The following is a 21,805-nucleotide window of genomic DNA, read 5'->3' as shown; positions in this document are numbered from 1 at the left end:
GAAAACTTTAAAACATATATCATTTTAAAACAAATGAAGTATTAGAAACCTATTCGATTCACGAATCGTTCACAAAATATTTTGTATGAGTTTGATTTTATTTTTAGTGGTTTAAACTTAATAAAACATTTTACTTTAGACTTTTTCTTTGTCCCTCCATTTCTGCCGCCGAAAATATACAATTTCTTTTCTCTTCTATCCAATGAACCAATCCATTAAAATTCTTCTGAGTTCCTATATAAATATGTCAATCTTAGCACTTCATTATAAAAATAACTATTTGCGTACAAGATCAATAACAATGAAATTTTCATATTCTCTATCCAAACGATTTTCATTGCCTATTTTGATCCTACAATTCTTCATCATACATAGTGTTTCATCGTTAAACCTTACTAATGATTATCTCAACCATAAATGCTTCCTTAATCAAGGGAAGTATAAGTCTGGAAGTGAGTACGATGAAAACCTCATTTGGATCTTCAATGATATTCGTACAGTTCCTTATGAGGTAACCGGTTTCTCACGCTTAAGTGTTGGAAAAACGCCAGACGATTTTGTCGCCGTCACTTCCCAATGTCGTGGTGACACTTATGAGTCTAAATGCCGTACATGCATTGGTACAGCAATTTCAGGGGTAAATTAGCTGTCATATATTTAAATATGAAGATTATTACAATGTTTTTGAGTGATGTATAATGTTATTTTAAGCCAAAATCTAAATGTCTACATGAAACAAAAACCAGATTGGAGTAATTTGGAAAAAAATATCAGCTGACAAAGTTTCACATTTGTTAAAGATAGGGATGAGACAACTATCTAAGTATATGGGATCCAGTGAGATCCGCTCCGACTCCACTCCAAATATCCAGATATCTGGTCTGTATAATTGAATCTCAGATCAATAAATAACGGATCGAGATTCGGATATCTTGATTTTAAAGTCTAGATATCCGAATTATGTAAGTATATTTAAAATATATGCAATTAATACCTTTTTGAAAATAACATAAATTTTATAGATAAAAATGTATTTTAAATTATTTTAATATTACTTTTAATTTTTAAAATATTATATTTTGTTTTGGGATATTTTTTGTTTTATATAGTGCTATAAAATTATTTTAATATTATTATGAATATTTTATCATTTTTTATGAATTTGTGTCCAATAGTAAAATACATTTCTAGTTTAATATTTAGTTTGATATCTATTATCAAGATATCACAGATTCACGAATATGATATGAATAATCAAACATGGTTTTGACAGATCTGGATATCTTAAAATTTATGATATCCAAATTCGTCTAAATTCTAGTTATATAAATATCACAATTTATCATAAATTATGTATAAATTGAATTATATTGAAGATTTTTCATTAAATGCAACTATATTAATCAAGGTTGCAAACTATTTATACAAGGGTGGTTCTTTGAATCCTTAATGATTGACATTTTCCAAATCATCAAAACAATCTTTTGCTATACAAATATTTAGGAGAAGAGAGCTTTTACTGAAATATTAAACCATCATTTAAAATGATGTAAAACATACATATATATGGTTGTATATTGCAGTTTCGTAAAAGATGTCCGAGTAACAAAGGAGGAATAATTTGGTACGATCAATGTCTTCTCTATATTAATACGATCAAAGAAAAAGTTCCAGAACCGATTAATTACAAGAATATTATTTCTATGTACAACCCAAATAACGTGAGAGGGGATGCAGAACTGTTTGCTACGAGGGTTATGGAGTTTTTCTCTGAGCTAACACTTAAAGTCAAAAAGACCACCAAGTATAGCCTCATACTTTATGCGGCAGGGGAAAAAAAGCTCGGAAAAAATAAATTATATGCAATGGTGCAATGTTTAGAGCTATCAATGAATTGCAAAAGTTGTTTGACATGGAGTATCTCAAAGCTTTTCAAGAACGAGATTAAACAAGGAGCGCGAGTTTTGGGTACGAACTGTGACGTAAGGTATGAGCTATACCCTTTTCTTAGAAGTTAAACATTTTTAAGTTATGTTTTATATTTACTTCTTTTTTGCTGAAAGGTAATATCTATTATATATCAATAAAAAGAGTGCTTCAAAAACAGATCCAACAAAATTGTGTAGAAGTTTAAAATTGAATATTAACACTGATTTTTAACTGACTTGGAATTCTTGAACCTATAACCCAACTGACTTGTTTTCACCCTTAGTATCTGAAAGCTTTGCTTTAATGACTTGCTGATATGCCTATGAATGATATTTTGTAACTCACTGACTGAGTGATGAGGCTGGTTGTTCTTACTGAAATTACGTTCTCTCAATATCAAATTTTGGTTGATTGAAAAGTGAGTTTGACAAGCACCAATTAGTGATGCTCGTTTAACCTCGTATCTTTTGTTGTGCATGGCATGATCTACCAATCCAAGTTTATCTTTTTTCAGCAGCTCAGAACAGAACATGCCCCATAATACTCTGAACCAGTTGAAAATTAAAATCAGAATTTGACGTTGGTTTTGGAATAGATTATATGTATTGAGGTTTTAAAGTTGAGATGCTCTTACCATGTCAAAAGGAAATTTCGTTATCCAACTGCCAACACATGGAATGGGTTTTTAAAATCATATCCGAGCCCAAAGAAACGGAAACAATCTTGTACAAGAATCTCATATTCGAATCCAAAAAGAGCCCTCTCTACAAGTTCTCTATTATTCAGAAGAAGAAAGATAAGAGGTTTGAGGGAGGACTGAGATATTGGTTTGAGAAAAGACAGAACTAGAGAAGGATAGAAGCTCAAAGATTAAAGAGAGAGTAGCCTATTTTTGAAAGTTATTGTATAGAGAAGTTAAGAAAGGAAACACAATGATGTAAAAGATTTTTTGAATTAATTTAACAATCAATTCAAAAAATAAAAGATGACGCCATTCGACCCACAGAACAATTTTTTATAAATAACCAGGATCGGTCCGCTCTACGGGCGGAAAGTTATAAAAAAAACTATTTTAAATAAATTTATATTAATTTTATAAATAATTTTTAAAATTGTAGATTGAAAACGATATTAATTATAAACAAAGAAAAAGTAAATAGAATTTGGCCAGTTTCAAAAAAATAAATAAATATAATTTAGAGATCATTTTTGTTATTTTTAATAAATATTTTTGGATTGAATTAAAATGACATTAACTTTCGTTATTCTATCAAAGAACAATCTAATATCATAAGACTAATGATGCATCAATGATCATGCCATAGAAATATGTTGAGGAAAAACTTATATTATCTAAGCCAAAACAATGTTTTGTTGAGTGTGAATAACTTGATCTGTGTATGTTTTAATTAAAAAGTGATAGTTTTCTCCTAATGAAAGTTATACTTCAACTTCCGTGCCACTCTTTAAATTGAAAACAGTCTGTTGTTATTAACTGAGTAGAAATAATAGTGGACTTTACTGGATTTGCACAGAACTTGGAATCAAAATGACGTAGATAACAATATTCCCATAGTTCCACTTTTTCTTATAGTGTACATCCTCTCGAGTTATGCTAGCTATGTTGTTGTACTCTCATTTATGAGGTTTCTCATTTCTATTTTTAAAAAGTCAAAGCATCATTAACATATAGGTTGAATATTAAAAACGAAAACATCACTGACATATGGGTCTTCAGCCACTTTTCATTATTTATAAGAGTTTGTCATTGCTCTAGTTTCTCATTTTCTTTTTACACTTGTATCAATTATAGAGCTCATAATCAAATCTCTAGTGCTCTATTGTTTTCTATTCTCTCTACTACTATGACACAGCCTACAGGCTCCATCGTTTTCTTTATATCTATCCATCGTCATATGGCATCTGAAGAATTTTTGATTTAGCTTTACCTAGGACTTCCATCTTTTTAACAAATCCCTACAACTCCTCGACATGTTTTTCATGTTTGTCATTTTAATTTCAAATAATTTTTATAAATATTTTCATCATTGGACTATTAGATCAGTTTTTAGAGTCCATAAACACAGCTATATAAGGATAAACGAAAGAACTCAAAGCACATGGAGTTAATAAAAAAGGAAACCGGACACACGTAGTGCTGTGAGAGCACAACTTAATGACAGAGAATCCTGAAAAGAGATAATATATTCATATATTTTTATATATATATATATATAGATATTGTGGACGAATTACTTGTAGATTTTGATTTAAGATTCTAAGTGGTGACCGTTAAATTAGGAATATGAATGAGTAGGAAAGGAATGAATAGAAATAAAATCAATAGAATTAAAAAAAATATTTATTACTTTTGTTCCATATCAATTTTGATAAGGAATACTTTTGTTCTATGATTCCTTAAAATTTAAGGAATGACAAAGAATCAGACGGAACAAAAATTCCCTATAAATGATGTAATTTTTAAGGAATGAGTGGGAATAGATCATTCCCTTTGGTTCCTTATGTCACCAATTAGAGCCTAAATGTTAATTTTATGTGTAAGTATTAATTGTGTATTTTAAAAGTTTTAATATTTATTATAGTTTTAGTTATGAGTTTTAGGCTGTCCAAACTTTCAGGTTACTAAAGATATGACATCTATAAAAATTAGTATAAAAGATTTCAAGAGACAACAAAAATGTAGAATATATGAAACTTAGAAAACAAATTTCTCAGAATAAAATTGTGTGTAGCATTAACTGTATATCCTAAGTCTATGAAGATTTAGGCATAGAAAAGGAGAATTAAAAATCAAATCCTCTGAACTTAGCAAATTACAAATTTAAATTTTGGTTTAGCACGTGAAGTCTACTAATTAGTTAAATCTGGTTTCCTAGTTAAATATTAATAGCTGTTAAAAAAAAAGTTAAATATTAATAAACTGAAAACCCTTATTTCATTCTTTTTCTCTCTAACGACGGCGTTCAATCTGTTCTCCTTTATCTCCCTTTTCTTGGAGGCACAGTTCTCTCTTGCGACGCCAAATAACCGATCAAGTATTTGTGTTCAAAAAAAAAAAGAAAAAACCGATCAAGTATTTTTTGCTCAAAGGTCTCTCTTTGTTTGATTCGTGTTACTGTTTCGTTTTTGGATCACGTAATGATCCGAGTTTCAGGCTTGGGTTTAGCTAATTTTACTCTTGTCCTTGTCTTTCAAATCTGAATAAACCTCTCGCTCTCTGTATGAAGCTTATGGTGGTATCCTGTCCGGTGATGCACAGCGTGTCTCCTCTCGGTGGTTCGGTCAGAGCGGCGAGTTTGTGTCGGCTTGGCCTCATCTGTTCTTCCTCTTTGCTTCACAGACAAATCGTCGGTGGTCCTTAGCTCAAACATGTAAATTATCATGCCGCCTCTTCTACTCCTATGCTCTTCAATCTGGCTGCTTGATGTCGTCCTTAAGTTTGCTCATGACAGATTACACACTTTGGTATTCGAACAAACGTTGCTTTCAAGTTGGCGAGAGAAGCTGTGAAGTAGCTAAAACATTGAGAAGCAGAATTGATGAATTTCTCAGAATCATATACCTTTATATATTTATAGGTCTATATTAAGCAGAATTCATCGAGAAAGCTTGCATTGAAAATGAAGTGGGAGGAGTGGGTCGGTTGTGTTAAAGGCAACGCAAATAAAGTTGACTAAATCCGCTACGTCTTTAGACTAAGGAGAGAACACGGATCGACACCAGGAGTCGGCCTAAAGAGATGAAGGTTCCTATTGGGATTTTAACTTTGATTACTTATTTCTAAAGTCTTTAAGGTCTGTTTTTTACCAATCAGACTTTAAACTCTCTCAAAGTCAAAATTAACTTTACACTTACGTGACTTGTTTTTCTTAAAGCCACAAATTTAGGCTTTTAACAATTTCTAAAGCCATTTCAATCTTTTAAAAGCCTAAAGTTTTAACAGCCAACTTAAAATTAAAAGCCTTAACAGTAAAAGTCCCGAAAGTCATAAACAATCTGACCCAAGTCGATGTGGGTCAATTTATTCATTCAACCGATTTGGGCTTCCCTACTATCTTTTCTGTGGCCCAACGGAATAACCCGTTTACAAAGTAAGACAAAACTCTTTAAAGCTTCGTGTTTAAACATGTTGGACACGTGTCATACATTCAGTTTATTCAATATTACCAAATTTAAACTACTTTCTTTATTTCAATTCGGTTCTGTTTTGATTAGTTCGGTTTTACTGGATTAAATATTACTATCACATTAAATTTTATAGTTAGTATAGATTGCATCGCGTAAATCATAATACAAATGTTTGCTCATTAATAAATTTAGTGTTTTATAAAGTAGATTTGCATCACATATATTTTATTTCCACTAATTTATCTAAGTACACTTCATATTAATCTTTACAGACTTCTTTCCAAATTACATGATTTGTGATTATAGATTCATCTTATATTTTTGAGAAATTTCGGCAAAGTTATTATAGAAATAAATGCAATGTAATCAACATATAGTAACTGCAATGTAATCAACATATAGTAACTGCAATGTAATCAAATCAAGCTTGTAAAGACACTTTAATTCCCGTTTTTAAAAATATTATAGTAATATTTATAAAATATTACACTAAAATATAAATTATAAATAGAAATACTTAATTATACTACAAGCAAAACACCACAGTATTGCATTAAATTATTTCGGTAATTTTCAATTTTGGTTAAACAATTTTTTTTGACAATATTTTGGAGATTTTGGAGCAAATTTACCAGACTATTAGTGTTGTTGTAATATTTAAATTTGTATAATAATATGTATTCACGTACCTTCTTTTTTGTTATTAAGTTTTCTTTGTAATATCCTTGTTGTTTAATTCTAGTTTTAAATAATATAAATTTATTTTAAATTTTTTATTTAATTTTATGTGTAGAATTTGAATTTATTAAAAAAACATTTATGAGATAAAATTTAAGGATTAAACCCATAAACAAGAAAATGCTTTAAAAATTATAAATGTGATTTGTAATTAATTGTAAAGATCAAAATGCAAATAAAAGATAAAATTTCAAATTTAAAATTTTGAACAGTGAAACTTCAAATATAAACTTTCACTCCTCAAAACTCTAAATTTGAAGTTTTGAAATTTATTTTTGGAGAGTATAAAACTCTAAAATTATAGAGTTTCTTTTAGAGATACTTACATTAATGTGAAGGGTTTTTAACAAATTCTTATTATACATACAAAATTATAACATGCTCTGTTTCAAAATAATCCATGATTTTTTTAAAATACATTTTACATTTAATATGTTATTAGCTATTAACAATAAATTCTTAATTTTGTAAAAAATTGAAAGTTTAACAAATAATAACATACTTTTTACTGGTTTCTGATTGAAGGTTAAATTTGTTCCGTAAAAAAAATTATTACATCAAATGTAACAAATAATTGAAAGAAAACAAAAGGAATGAATTGAGCGAAAAGTTGTAAACTTACGTAAAGGTCAATTTGTGTCTTCGGATTTTGATTGGCTAAAACTGTAATTAATCACAAAATAATGTTTTTATAAACTTTAATTTGCTTGTTAATAGGTTTGAAAACTCTAAAACATAAATTATTTTTAAACACAGGAAGTATTAAAAATCTGATTTTTAACATTTAAACCCCTCAACTAAGTTTGTTTTGGGTAAAAACCCTCAAACTAAGTATTTAACGAAAAAACCCTCAAACTAATTTTATTTAATGAATTAAACCCTCCCTCTACAGTGCAGGTCATAATTACCTATCAATACTATTAATTTTAGATCGTGTCCTATTGATATTAGTTATTTCCAACTTAAAATATAACTGTATCTAAATATAACTACATAAAATAAACTAAATAAACTACAACTGCATATTAAATAGGGAAAATCGCATAAAAAACTTTCAAAGTGGCACTGACTAACACTTTAAACCTTCAACTTATTTAACTAGCATATTAAACCCTCAACTTGGCTTTTGTATCATAACAAACCTTCAACTTGGCTTACTTTTCCATCAAGTAAAAACTGAGACCTGGTAACCTGTAGTAGGAGGTGACATGTTGTTGTTTTTTTTTAATTAACAAAAAATAACTATAAGTAACATAAATAAAACTTAGAAAATTACAGGAATATTCTAAAACTAGATTTAATAAAAATCAAATTTTTTTTAAAAACTTCGAAACTTTTTTTATAAATAATTTTTTAAAAAAAATTATATAAAAGCTAAAAATATTCTCACAAGAATTAAATAATTTAAAACATTATCATCATCGACATGAACACTTTTCGTCATATCATTAGTAAGAGTAACATTTTTTAGTTATATAGATAATGACAATAGTGTAAAAAATAATTGTTATCCGTATGTCAAAAATTATCACCGTTCGAAGATATCAATATATCAAAATTAAATGCTTAAAAACATTTTATTATTAATGGTGATATGACGAAAAATGTTACTTTTAGTGGTGGTATATCCTAACTATTTATTTTTAAATAAAATTTTAGAGATTTATATATTTTATTTAAAATAAAATTCATATTCTTACAAAATTGCATTTAAAATAAAAGTATATAAATTCTTAAGAAAATATTTTTTTATATTTTTTTAATATTAAGATTTTTGAAATTTTTTTATTAAAAATCTTTTATTTTGCAAAAGTTACATATAAAAAAATTCAAAATTTTAAGAAAATATATTGATTTTTGTTAAATTTAATTTAAGAATTTTTCTGTAATGTTTCTTCTAGTTATTTATTGTTGATTACATTTTTTAATTAAATAGAAATAAAATAAAAACAACATGTCACCTGCTATTACAGGTTATCAGGTCTCAGTCTTTACTTGATGGAAAAGTAAGCCAAGTTAAAGGTTTGTTATGATACAAAAACCAAGTTGATGGTTTAATATGCTAGTTAAATAAGTTGAAGGTTTAAAGTGTTAGTCAGTGTCACTTTGAAGGTTTTTATGCGATTTTCTCATATTAAATATAACGGCTCCACATTTGATAACAACTAAATTCCTATTTTTAAGGTTCGTGGAGGTTACCTGGAAGAACAATAAAGTTGCATATACTTTTATCGAAGTCTTTTCTTCATGGTTGTAACTCTTATATAATTCATTATTATGTTCCAATTTCTTTTTTTTTTTTTTGAGAAAAATATGTTCCAATTTCTATTGTAACTTTCCTCGAGGAGGATTACTTGCCTCTTCAATATATGTATCATTTGTCGGAAAAAAGTATATTACATCCAATGAACTAAAACAAACTAAAATATATTAATATATGTGCGTTGACAAAACAAAACAAAACAAGTATGTACATATGTACGTATAACATTGATGTAATTGATTTAGCTAAATAGTTAATTAATACATTTTAAGATGTTCTTTATTTAATAGATGTTCATTCCAATTCAAACATAAAACAATAGTTTTGATATGTATGTTTTATGTTTTAAAAATATTTAGAAAATACTTAACTTTACTTTCTAACTTTTATTTTCATTTGACATATAAATATCAAAAATTAGTTTAGATTAATTTAAATATTTTTTTGTAACAAGTTAAAATTTATAACATCGAGATCTAAAAGTTCATAAATATTTATTTCTATAATGTGAATGATAAATTAAATTTCAAATATTAAAAAAAAAAAGAAAATTTTATCTATTGGTTTAACCAATGGTTTAACCGGTAACCGGGTTTTCGGATTTTAGTAATTTTTGCGGATTTTATATATCAATACTATTAAAATAGAAACATGATCTATTGATATATGTGTAATCCAACTATTTTAATAGTATTAATCAAAATTTCTTATTAATCATTTTAAAATATTATACAAATAAAAACACAAATATAATTAAAATACACAAATATAGAATTATTATTTTTAAAAATATAAAACAAAAAAATATATCCGCCCTTTTAAGGGCGGGTCAGAATCTAGTACAACAGGTAAATCTTTAGTTTAGGGTTTTTTTCATTATTAAACATAGTTGAGGAGTTTTACCATTAAAAAATCAAAAGTCTAAAATATAATAAAATTATATAAAAATTAGTAACTTCAATTTTCAAAATTAGAATTTTTTAAATTTCTGTAAATATATGAACTGGTTTTTTATAAAATCAATATTATATATGTAAAAATGTACAAAACCAGAAAATATAAGATAAGATATACATTTTTATTATCTAAATTTTATTATTACATTTTTATAAGAAAAGATATACATTTATTATCTAAATATTTTTATTAGATAATAGATATAAATTTTATATATTTTCAGGTTTTGTACATTTTGAAAATATATATACAGAAATTTTCATATATTTTACAGAAATTTTTAAAAATTATAATTTTGAAAATCAAAGTCACTAATTTTTAGATAATGTTATTATATTTTAGACTTTTAATTATTATTATTTTAATGGTAAAACCTCTTAACTATGTTTAGTTAATGAAAAAACCCCTAAACTAAAGATTTACCGGTTGTAAAGGTAATTATGACATGCACTGTAGAGAAAGAGTTTAATTCACTAAATAAAGTTAGTTTGGGGGTTTTCTCGTTAAATACTTAGTTTGGGGTTTTTACCCAAAACAAACTTAGTTGAGGGGTTTTAATGTTAAAAATCCTTAAAAATCCTATTTAAGCAAGGCTGGTGCACAAATTGTCTTGTATCACTTTGTTTTTATTTTCAGGAGTTTAAACTTAGTAAAAATTTGAATTTAGACTTTTTCTTTGTCCCTCCATTTAAGCCGCCGAAAATATGCAAATTCTTTTCTCTTTTATCGAATAAGCCAATCAATCAAAATTCATCTCAGTTCTTATATAAATATGTCAATCTTTACATTTCGTTTATAAAAACCACAATTTACTTAAGTGAAATAAAAATCTATAATAATGAAATTTCCATATTCTCTATCCAAACGATTTTTGTTTCCTATTTTGTTCATGCAATTCCTCATCACACAAAGTGTTTCGTCACTGAACCTTACCAATGAATATCTCAACCACAAATGCCTCAATCAGGGGAAATATAACTACGGAAGTGAGTACGAGAACAATCTCAACTCGATCTTTCATGACTTTTCTACTAGTGAGTATGCTGAAACTGGTTTCGTAGACGCAAGTCTTGGAAAAACGATAGCCGATTTTGTTAATGTCGCTCTCCAATGTCGTGGTGACTCTTATAGATCTAATTGTCGTACATGCGTTAACACTGCAATTTCGGGGGTAAACGAGTTGTATATTTAAATATAACGATTATGTTTTATTCAATTATGTAAAGCCTTATCTTAAAATAGAAATGAATACATAAAACCTAAACCAGATTATATTAATTAGAAAAAGTATTAGCTGAAAATGTTTGACATTTTTAAAGATATGAATGGGAAAATTATCAAATATCTGGGATCCAATGTGAGATCCGCTGTGGCTCCACTCCAAATATCCAGAAAGTCTGCTATGTATAATAGAATCTTAGATCAGTAAAAACTGGATCAAGGTCTGGATATCTTGATTTTAAAATCTAGATATCCGGATTCTGTAAATATGTTTAAAATATATGTTATTGATTGCTTTCTAAAGATAACATAAATTTTATCGATAAAGTTTTTTTTCCTTATTTTGTAATATTACTCTTATCCTTTAAAATGTTATATTTTATTTTGACATATTTTTTTTTCATTTATATAATCTATAAAACTTAGTTTAATATTATTATAAACATTTTTATCATTATTTTTTAAAGTTGTGTCCGAATATGAATATCAACTGCTATCTTGATATCCATCATCTAGATTTTCCAAAATCACGAATCCAGATATGGATAGTCTAACATGGTAATGACGTATTCTGATATCCTAAAATTTCTGATATCCAAAATCTTCTCAACCCTAGTTATATAAATATCACTATTTTTTATTATAAATTATGTAGACAGAATTATATCAAAAATGTTTTTATTAAATGCAACTATGTTACTAAAGGTTGCAAATTACTGAAATATCAAATCATAATTTAAAATGATTTATAACATACATGGCTGTATACTGCAGTTTCGTAAGAGATGTCCGAGTAACAAAGGAGGAATAATATGGTACGATCAATGTCTTCTCTATATTACTACAGTCGAAAGAAAGACTCCATTCAAGATTAATTACGACAACATTTTTTTTATGCACAACCCAAATAACGTGAAAGGGGATGCAAAACTGTTCGCCAAGAGGGTGAGGGATTTTATCTATGAGCTAACACTTAAAGTCATGAAAATCACCAATAACGGTGAACTCGATTTTTACGCGGCGGGAGAAAAGAAGCTCGGGAAAAATAAATTATATGCAATGGTGCAATGCAATCCACTAACAAGAGATTGTGAAAAATGTTTGGCATGGAGTATCATAAATCTTTTAAAAAACAACGACACTAAACAAGGTGGGCGAGTTTTGGGTACGAATTGTAATGTAAGATATGAGCTATACCCTTTTCTTAGAAGTTAAAGCATTTTTAAGTTATGTTTATTTTTTCTTTTTGTTGCTAAAATGCAATACATATATCAATAAAAGGAGTGTTTACAAAAGCAGATCCAAAGATATTTTTAGAAGCAAATAAAACACATCGTTTGTTAAAAAGTTTTTTTTTGTTAATTCAAATAAATTTAACATTTATTCAAACACAAATGTATAAAAGATCAAAACTGAACTTTTAAAAACAATGATTTTCGAATGGGTTGGAATTCTTGTTTTCACCCTCAGTATCTGAAAGCTTTGCTTTGATGACTTCAGTTGATTGTTTTTTTTTTTTTGACTGAAAACATATATTGTAAGTTTGTAATCCTTCAGTTGATTGTTGATATGATTATGAATGATGTTTGGTAACTCTCTTACTGAGTGATGAGGCTACTGGTTCTTACTGCGATTAAGGTTTTTTCCAGATTAAATATTTGGTTGATTGAAAAGTGAGTTTCACAAGCACCATGTCATGTGCTCATTTATCCTCGTATGTTTTATTTTGCATTGCATGATCTAACAGTCCAGTCCAGGTTTATCTTCTCTCAGTAGTTCTGAGCAGAACAATTCTCAGTAGCTTACGTGAATTCTAAAACGTTGAACCAGTTGAAAATTAAAATTTGTGTTCACAAGTGTCGTACGTATGTCTTTTTATCTGAAACAATTTGGTTATATATAATGACATGTGTTTCATTCTACGAGCATCAAAACTAGTTTTAAAAATAAAAATATGAGTTCTAATATCATTGGTTATTGAAAATTATGACATTTTTTCATTATAATTATTTATAAGTCATTTTTAGAATAAAATTTTGATATATATAAAAATTAATCATTTTATATTTTATAGTTTACAACCAGATACTTATTTCATTTGGCCTTGATATAAAAAGATATTTTATTAATATTTGTTGTTAATATTAATAATTTTATTTTATTTAATTTTTATTTGTTTTCATTTTTGTGTAATTTGTTTTCAATTTTCACTTCAATTGGTTATTTTATTAATATATAATTTCAAAATTGTAAAAGAATATAAGATAAAATTAGTGGGACAGAATGTTAAATTTGAATAAAATCATTATAATATACATATATCTTTATATATAAAGTAGGCTTTTTTATCTCCTTGGGGGGAAAATGCCATGTGGCATTTTCTTTAACCATTAAAACATTTTCTTAATTTATATTTAATGGGTTTTAATTGGTGTTAATTGTGAAAGGCATTGAATTTTTAAACTTTCTTTCATAAATGTCCACGAGTTTATAACAGTGTTTTGAATCCGATCCGGATCCGCGGTTGAACCGGTAGATTTGGTAGCCCAATGTAAATCAGAATTTTTTTTTGTCAGCAAAATTTAATTCATATTAATCGGATTTAGGTTTTGTAAAAAATCCAAAATTTAAGAACCAAAGAAAAAATATTTGATGGAATTGTAGTATTTTATAAAACTATTATTTTGATGTTTAAAACATTTTAAAATATTAACTTTAGTTTTTATATATTTATTTTCATTGCTAATATATTATTATATAATAAATTTAATTCATATTAATCAGCGGTTGATCATTTGACCCAACGACCCGATAAATCGTCTGGTTTAGTATCCGAATCAAATTTTAAAACATTGCTTCACAGAGTTTCTTAGAATTTGATGTTGACGATGGAGAATATGACCTCTACGATTCTTCTTCTTTAACACAATCGACGTATAACCGTTTATGAATCCAGAAATCCCACTAATCCCACTCATCCCACTCTCTCATATTGAATATTTATTTAATTCATGCTTCCTTAGCTTCATTGCCTATGTATAGACGGTGTGAGAGCTCGGGTGGAAATCCCTTTACTTTTTCCATTTCAGATCATGTCGAAGTCCTAGTTTCATTGTTCAGAGTTAAAGACAAGCCGGTATAGAGATGTTGTTAAGACTAGGATACAACAATTTTGGCAAGCCTGAAATGTTAAGAAAGAGGCAAGCTGTTGGGGTTGATATGTTGTTGCTTGATGGAAAGGTAAGAAGATTTGGTGAAATGTTCCACTCCGGTTAAAACAGAATTTATCCATTAAATAGAGGAGTTTACCAAACATTTATATTTTTTAGCTAAAAAAATATATTTAAATTTATCAAGATTCGTTGATATTTGCAAATAAGGGTAGACAAACAAGAATTTCGTTAACAGACGGACATAATCTTCCATTATAACAAAATTAATATAGAAAATAAATTTATGTTTCTTATTTTAAAATACATATTTTTAGAGGCCTTCAAACTAAACTAACACAGACAACTCGCACCTCCATATTTAAAAAATAAACGTGGTAATCTGAAAAATATATATTAATACTCATCAATTAGTTTACCAAAAATTGATACTTCATCCTTATTTTTTTTATAAAATTTATAAAATATGAAACTTATTCTATCTTTCTATTCTTTGAACTACATATATTAGTACAAGTTTAATAGGTCATAAGTATTCTAATAATTAATAATATATGTATGTTCTCTAAATAAAATGTCAACTTTGCTTTATTTCTAACTAAATTAACTTTATTACGACTATCAGCTTTTTATTCTATTTTTATTAAATCAATTAGTAACAGCCACTTATGTTATTTCTCTTTGAACTAAACAATTTCAAACAAAGTAATGTACTACGTTCGTTAACCACTATCAAAAATATTAGAAAAAATATCATTTTCTTTTAACATATTTTCATTTTCATATTTTTAACATATTTTCTTTACTAAGATCATATAATAAATTATAAATTCATGTAAGAATAAAACATACACACCCGGCGCGTAGCGCCGGAAAACCACTAGTATATATATAAGTAAGAGTGTTTGATTGATTCTTATGATGCCACCTCAATAAATGGATGCACTAGAACGCGCACCTGTCCATTTTTTTTAAACAATGCATTTAGTAAAGTGTCTGAATGTATATGGTCTTTGTCTTCGTTTAGGCTCTGTTATTAGAATTTAACACGGTCCGGTTTCTAGTTGCTCAAGCGCTCCCTGAACGGTTAGATTCATCCTTAAAGTTCTTATCGTTCTTTGATCTCCGCCGTTCGGAGACATATCTGCTTAAGTCGGCGTCACGATTTCGTTCCTTGTTGTTTCGATCACTACAAGCAAGTGAGCAACTTATGAAATTTGTCTAATTTGAATGGGTTTGTCTCATAAGACCCACGCTCAAATGTAGTAAACTATATATATAGATATTGCGTGGATCCTCTCTAATCGAATCCTCCCACGCCGGCGATGTTTTCGCCTCCCTCTCGAATTACCTCCGACCTTTCACCACTCTCCAATCAACTTCCCGTAAAAAGGACCCAACACTCACACTCTCCGCTCCCTCGGCAAGCAGTTCCTCCCTTTCCTCAACAAATCCATCTCGCTTCTACCCAGACGCCTCTCCGCCGCCGCAAATTCCGACTAGAAATCTCGCGGTTCAGCAAGAGATCTCTTCCGAGCGTACGAGCTCTGCTTGGAATCATTCTCAGCGCAGCTAGTTGCTCCCGGTTGTTGCCGGAGGTGCAAGACGGAGAGGCGGAGCTGGCGATGGTTGTGGTAGAGGTCACAGCTATTTTTAAGATGTATAGAAAAGCTGAGAGTTTTGATGTGTACTTGTCATCATTCCATAATTGAATCAATTACACAAACAAGAGGATTGTTATGGTAAAACTTGTTTAAAACTATGTGGCCAAAAGGAAGCGTGCGATTTGGAAAGATACCATGGGGTGATTAGTTTGGTTGTAACTTTAGAAAATTTACGGTAGAATTTAGGCTATAGAAATTTTTAATTTAGCTTTAAGTGATGTAGATTTAAAATCTATTGCTACAGCAACATATTTTTTACAGCAAAAAATGGAGTTTTAAAAGATAAGGTAGTTTTTTTTTACATTCAAAAATGTAGAGAAAATGACTGGAACTACTTTATTTTCTAAAGCTCTATTTTTTTGCTGTAGGAAATATATTAGAAAATAAGGTAATTACAGTCATTTTCTCTACATTTTTGCTGTAGCTTTAAAAATCAATATAAAGCATGATTAGTGATTTTAAAGACTATAAGTAAAAATTAAAGATAAAACCAACTCCTACAACCCAACTAATCACACCCCATATCCCTTTTGAGAACAGCTGAAGAAAGAGAAACGGAAATAGAAAGTTATTTGTTTGCATAATGGTATTATTAAAAAATCTACAGTGGCATGTCCGTTTATCTAATTATACTTCTTTCTATGGTTATCTAGTGCAAAAACCCTTATTATAAATCATCAATATAAGAATCAATATGGAATATCTATTCTATTAAAATATGATCATATCTAATTGATAAATGTTTAGTTCAATAATATTTTACTTATTTAAAAAAAAAATAATATAAAATTAAATTATTTATTAAACTCAAATATAACTACACAAAAATCTAAATATAAAAACTAATTTTTCATGAAAAAATTTAAACAAAAAATATAATATAGTATAAATTAAATACAATAAAATAGAACAATTTCTTATGAATAATATATACATTCGGTTTATTTGGTATTACCAAATTCAAACTACTTTTTCTATTTTGATTCGGCTTTATTCTGATTGGTTTTTTACCGGATTAAACATTTCTATCACATAAATTTTATAGTTAGTATAGATTGCATAGTAAATTTTAATACAAATGTTTGCTCATTGATAAATTTAGTGTTTTATAAAGTAGATGGCATCGCATATATTTTATTTTCACTAATTTATATAAGTACACTCCATAATTTTTACAGACTTCTTTCTCAATTACATGATTTGTGATTATAGATTCATCGTATATTTTTGAGAAAGCTCGGCAAAGTTATTATAGAAATAAAAGCAATGTAATCAACATATAATAAGTGCAATGTAATCAACATATAGTAAATGCAATGTAATGAAATCAAGCTTGTAATCGACACTTGAATCCCATTCTTTTCGGGTTGATGATATAAAACGTGATTTTTTTTTTTAAACATATAGTCTATATGATATAGAAAGCTCCTTTAGCAAAGCATAATAACTAAAACTAGATTTTGACCCGCACGTCCGTGCGGATGTATATTTCAAAAATATATTGCTATTTATTTTTCATGTCAATATCAAAGCTGAATAAAAAAAATTCAAATCTAAAGAACCAAATCGATTACGATCCGAAAGAGTAATACAAAACCCGAACCAAAATTGATTAAATATCCAAAGTATTCAAAATTTTGATATTTAGACAACCGAAACCATAACCAATTCGAACCGAAGTATTTTGGATATCAAAATGTATCCGAAAAAGATTTATATACTTATATATATAATTATTTTTAGTTTTAATGTATATGAAAAAATCCAAAATATATATGATACTTTTAGATTGGTTTAAATACTTGAAAATATATAAAATAGTCAAATATAAATATCTAACATAGTGGAAGTACACTCAAAACACCAAAATATTTAAAATAACTATTGATTTTTGGTCCAAAATTTAAACCAAACCAATTTATATGTTAAGTTTTGGTATTCTGACATATGTTATTCAGATTTATATACAATATTTTATTTTATTTATAGATTTTAAGAAATTCAAAATATATAATGAATTTAAAAAAATAATTTAAATGGGTTATCCGAACCCGAAATGAACCAGCAAAAATCCGAATATAATTCGAATTGAAATTTAGAAATATTAGAATGGGGTTTAAATCTTTGACTCCAGAACCCCAAAACCAAACAGATCCGAAATGAACCCAAATGGATACCTGAACGCCCAGTCCTAGTCATAATTCAAATTGTAATTTATAAATATATGAATGGGGCTAAAATATTTGACCCCGGAAACCCGAAACCCAAACAGATCCGAAACGAACCGGAATGGATACATGAACGTCCAGCCCTAGTCACTATTATGTATCATATATATGTCATCATATAATTAATTGTATTGGTCCATCATATAAATAATCATATAATTAATAGTATTTTATATGTACCATCTTATAAATAATCACATATATTATATTTTTAAAGTTTAATGTGAAATATAAAAACCATAATTTAAGTTGGTATATGAAATTAATCTTTTGTTGTATTTTTCTTATATATATTGAAAATATTTTTAATAAAGGTTATTGGAAAATATTTTAGTAAAAATAAGTTTTTGAATATATGCATCTTTTAAATCAATTTTTGATATAAATCAACTTTAAATTATTATTTGGATTTGAAATATGTATCTAAATTTAAATTTACTTCATGATTATTTTAGACAAAACAATTTTTTAGGTAATTAGATTTGTCCATTTTGTTATTTTAAAACTGATATACTGGATTTGCAATTTTTATTAATAACATAAGCTATTACTTTTTTCTTCTTGACAAACTTTTATCCATGTTTCAAAATTTTAATTTTTGCATTAGTTTTCTATGAATTATTATTAATTTTATGATATTTTTTTTTGAAAATAGAATTTTTGAAAATTTTATATTTGACTAAACTAAATAAGGTAATAATACTGTTTTTGTTCTATATAATATACTATTTATATTTCAGTTTATGTTTTTATTTCACCATAAAAAATTGTAAATAAAAAAGAATTGTAAATATAGTGACAGAATTGTAAATAAAAAGAAATATAGAAAATGTTGTTTAATTTATTGTAAAAAAATGGTTAAATATTTAAATAAAAAGAAGTATTAAATATGTTATTCATGTTTCTAAACAATTTTTATTTGTTATTAATTTATTGAAAATACAATGGTTAAATGTGTAAATAAAAGAAAATACACATCTCTAATATCAATGTTTCTAAACATATCTCATTTATTTTATTATTTTTATTTCCAAACAATCCAATTCTGTATTTCAACTTTAATAATATAGATAGATATATATATGCTCCGGCTGTTGAGGAAATATGAAAATGTATACTTCTTTTAAAAACTCGAAAATACTGTTAGACATCTGATTTGGTTATTCCTAAATTTAGGATAACAATTAATATTAAATTTAATATATTCATAGAAATAGGAGATGAGTGAGGAACAAACACATCTACTTGGGTTCCTTTATAGTAGGTATATAATTAGTTTAATATACTCTTTCCAAATACTACGATAGGTTTGTTTAGATTTTTGTAAAAATTAATTAATAATGTAATAATTAATATAGCAATGACATAGTCTTGTAATTATTTAAGAAAACTAAGAGCAGAATTCTATAAGGGATTCTGCTTTAATAATATAGATTCAAAACATGATATACTAACTATCACATATTGTATTTCCTTTATTGTCAACGATATCTAGTTATGTTTTTCTACGACTCGGTATTTAATTATGCTTATATTTAAAAAAAAAGTTACCGGACCGGTTAAACAGTGAACCAAAAGAATATATATAATGGTTACCATAGTGGAAAAATTAATATGTACCTACAGTGATAAAAAAACAAATAAAAACACTATATACACCTTGGTTTGAGATATCCATGATTGCACCAACAAATAATGTGAACGTGTAAATGGGAGAAGATACATAGATAGAAAACTATATCCATCAAAGATATTGATAGAACAGAGATGCCATGTACGTTAAAGATATTGTTAATGTTGAATATGGAGTATAAATTGTAGAAGATAATTTTTATAACTAATAAGAAAAGAATATGGTCATGATTAGAGATGGCAATTGGGCTCTTCCGTCCCATACCGTCATGATTAGATCATGACTCATGATCGTTTAAACTCATCTAGTTTTACATTGATTTGCTCTCATTTTCCTAATAGGTTTACAAATACGATTAAAGGCAATTCTCGACAAATATGCAAATGTTCCACAACAGAGTTTATACCAGATTTCGTATGATATTTGCTATATCGTATTGTCACGATTTTTTTCCATTAAGTAGAGTTAATAAAGAGGTTAATGATATTGCACCGGTTATTTCACAAAGATAAAACACAAATCGGTTTTATCTATATATAAGATTCTACCTTTAGGTTTTCAAGTTATTTACAAATTTATGCCATTGTTTTTTTTCCTTTTCAAATAAATTTATAGATCAATTCCAATCACGATTTCATCACCGATCACATTTTATCAACTAAAAATTGGGCCATCTTTTTTTTTAATAAAGTCACATCTCCTCAATTGAACACGGTCAACCCTATATATTATAACTATTCCTTTTGTCAAATATTATAATTATTTAGATGTCACTTTACAATAGGAAGGAAAAAAAACTATACATACCCTAAACGACAAAGATCTATAACCCATATTTTGAATAAAAATATTTTGAATAAAAATGAGAGAAGTAAAAAAATTATCCATTCGCAACGATATGTTCGGCTATCTTCAAATATCTATTCGAATTCGGATATTATCCATTCGTGTTTAGTTATCACATTATAAAAAGAAAATTAAAGCACAAATTTTAAGTTATAAAATAAAATATCTAAAATAGAAAATTCTGCTATTTTAATTTGAAGTATTGTTAACAAATATAAAGGATTTACATGTCTTATAAAAATTCAAATATAATAAAATGAATATAAATTTTGAGAAGTTCTATTACTAGAAATTAGTTTGTATTTATAAAATTCTTTTTGTAATTTTATTAAAAAACACACAATAAATATCAATAAAGAATTTATCGAGTTTATAATCATATCAGAGTATAGATTATGATATAAATATATTATAAGAGGCTGATGAGTATGATTTGAAGCGATGTCAATTCATTAAGACCAGTATAAAATAAGTGAGAAACACATTTTGATTTTCAAATAGATAATAATAATAAAAATATTTATGTAATTAGATATTCATATCGTCTTTAATTATAACAAAAATAATAAATTCCGCGCTTTGAAAGCGCGGATCAAAATCTAGTAACATGTTAATATACAATGCCATTTATAAGCTCGTGTTAAATTTAATTAAATTGAATGATTAATATATTGTAAAAATTGGTCAATTCAATATTTCTAGTAACAAAAAAATATTTAATAAGGGGATTTTAAAATGTCTGTACGACTGGCATCTAAGCATTAAACTTAATGTTGTCATTTTAAAAATTCTTCGGGATTAATATATAAGAGACTAAAATAAAAACCAAAAAGAATTAGTTAATAAAAAATTTAAGCCTTGTAAAAATTAATAGTGTTTATCAGATTTTGATTGGCTAAAAGTTGTGGGAAATAGTTGATCACAAAATAATGTATTTATTACTAAAAACTCTAAAACATAGATCATTTTAAAACGATGAAGTATTAAAAAGCCTATTTAGTTTAAGA

At 27.0% G+C, this 21,805-nt stretch overlaps 2 protein-coding genes across 2 annotated transcripts; both read left to right on the top strand.

Annotated features, from left to right (window-relative positions):
* The first annotated feature begins 202 nt into the window (after positions 1–202).
* Positions 203–2,049, top strand: LOC108840948 (putative cysteine-rich repeat secretory protein 37). Its single transcript, XM_018613748.2, has 2 exons — positions 203–637; positions 1,584–2,049. The coding sequence occupies exons 1-2, from the start codon at positions 203–205 to the stop codon at positions 2,016–2,018; spliced, it is 870 nt and encodes a 289-aa protein (XP_018469250.2). The 3' UTR covers positions 2,019–2,049.
* An 8,825-nt stretch (positions 2,050–10,874) lies between these two features.
* LOC108840910 (putative cysteine-rich repeat secretory protein 35) lies at positions 10,875–12,548 on the top strand. The gene is made up of 2 exons (XM_018613712.2): positions 10,875–11,207; positions 12,032–12,548. Exons 1-2 carry the CDS (start codon positions 10,875–10,877, stop codon positions 12,470–12,472), a joined length of 774 nt encoding a protein of 257 aa, XP_018469214.1. The 3' UTR covers positions 12,473–12,548.
* The last annotated feature ends 9,257 nt before the right edge of the window (positions 12,549–21,805 follow it).

Source organism: Raphanus sativus, chromosome 2 (genome assembly GCF_000801105.2).
Source record: "Raphanus sativus cultivar WK10039 chromosome 2, ASM80110v3, whole genome shotgun sequence".
Classification (NCBI taxonomy): domain Eukaryota; kingdom Viridiplantae; phylum Streptophyta; class Magnoliopsida; order Brassicales; family Brassicaceae; genus Raphanus; species Raphanus sativus.
This window is presented reverse-complemented; position numbering and strand designations above follow the sequence as displayed.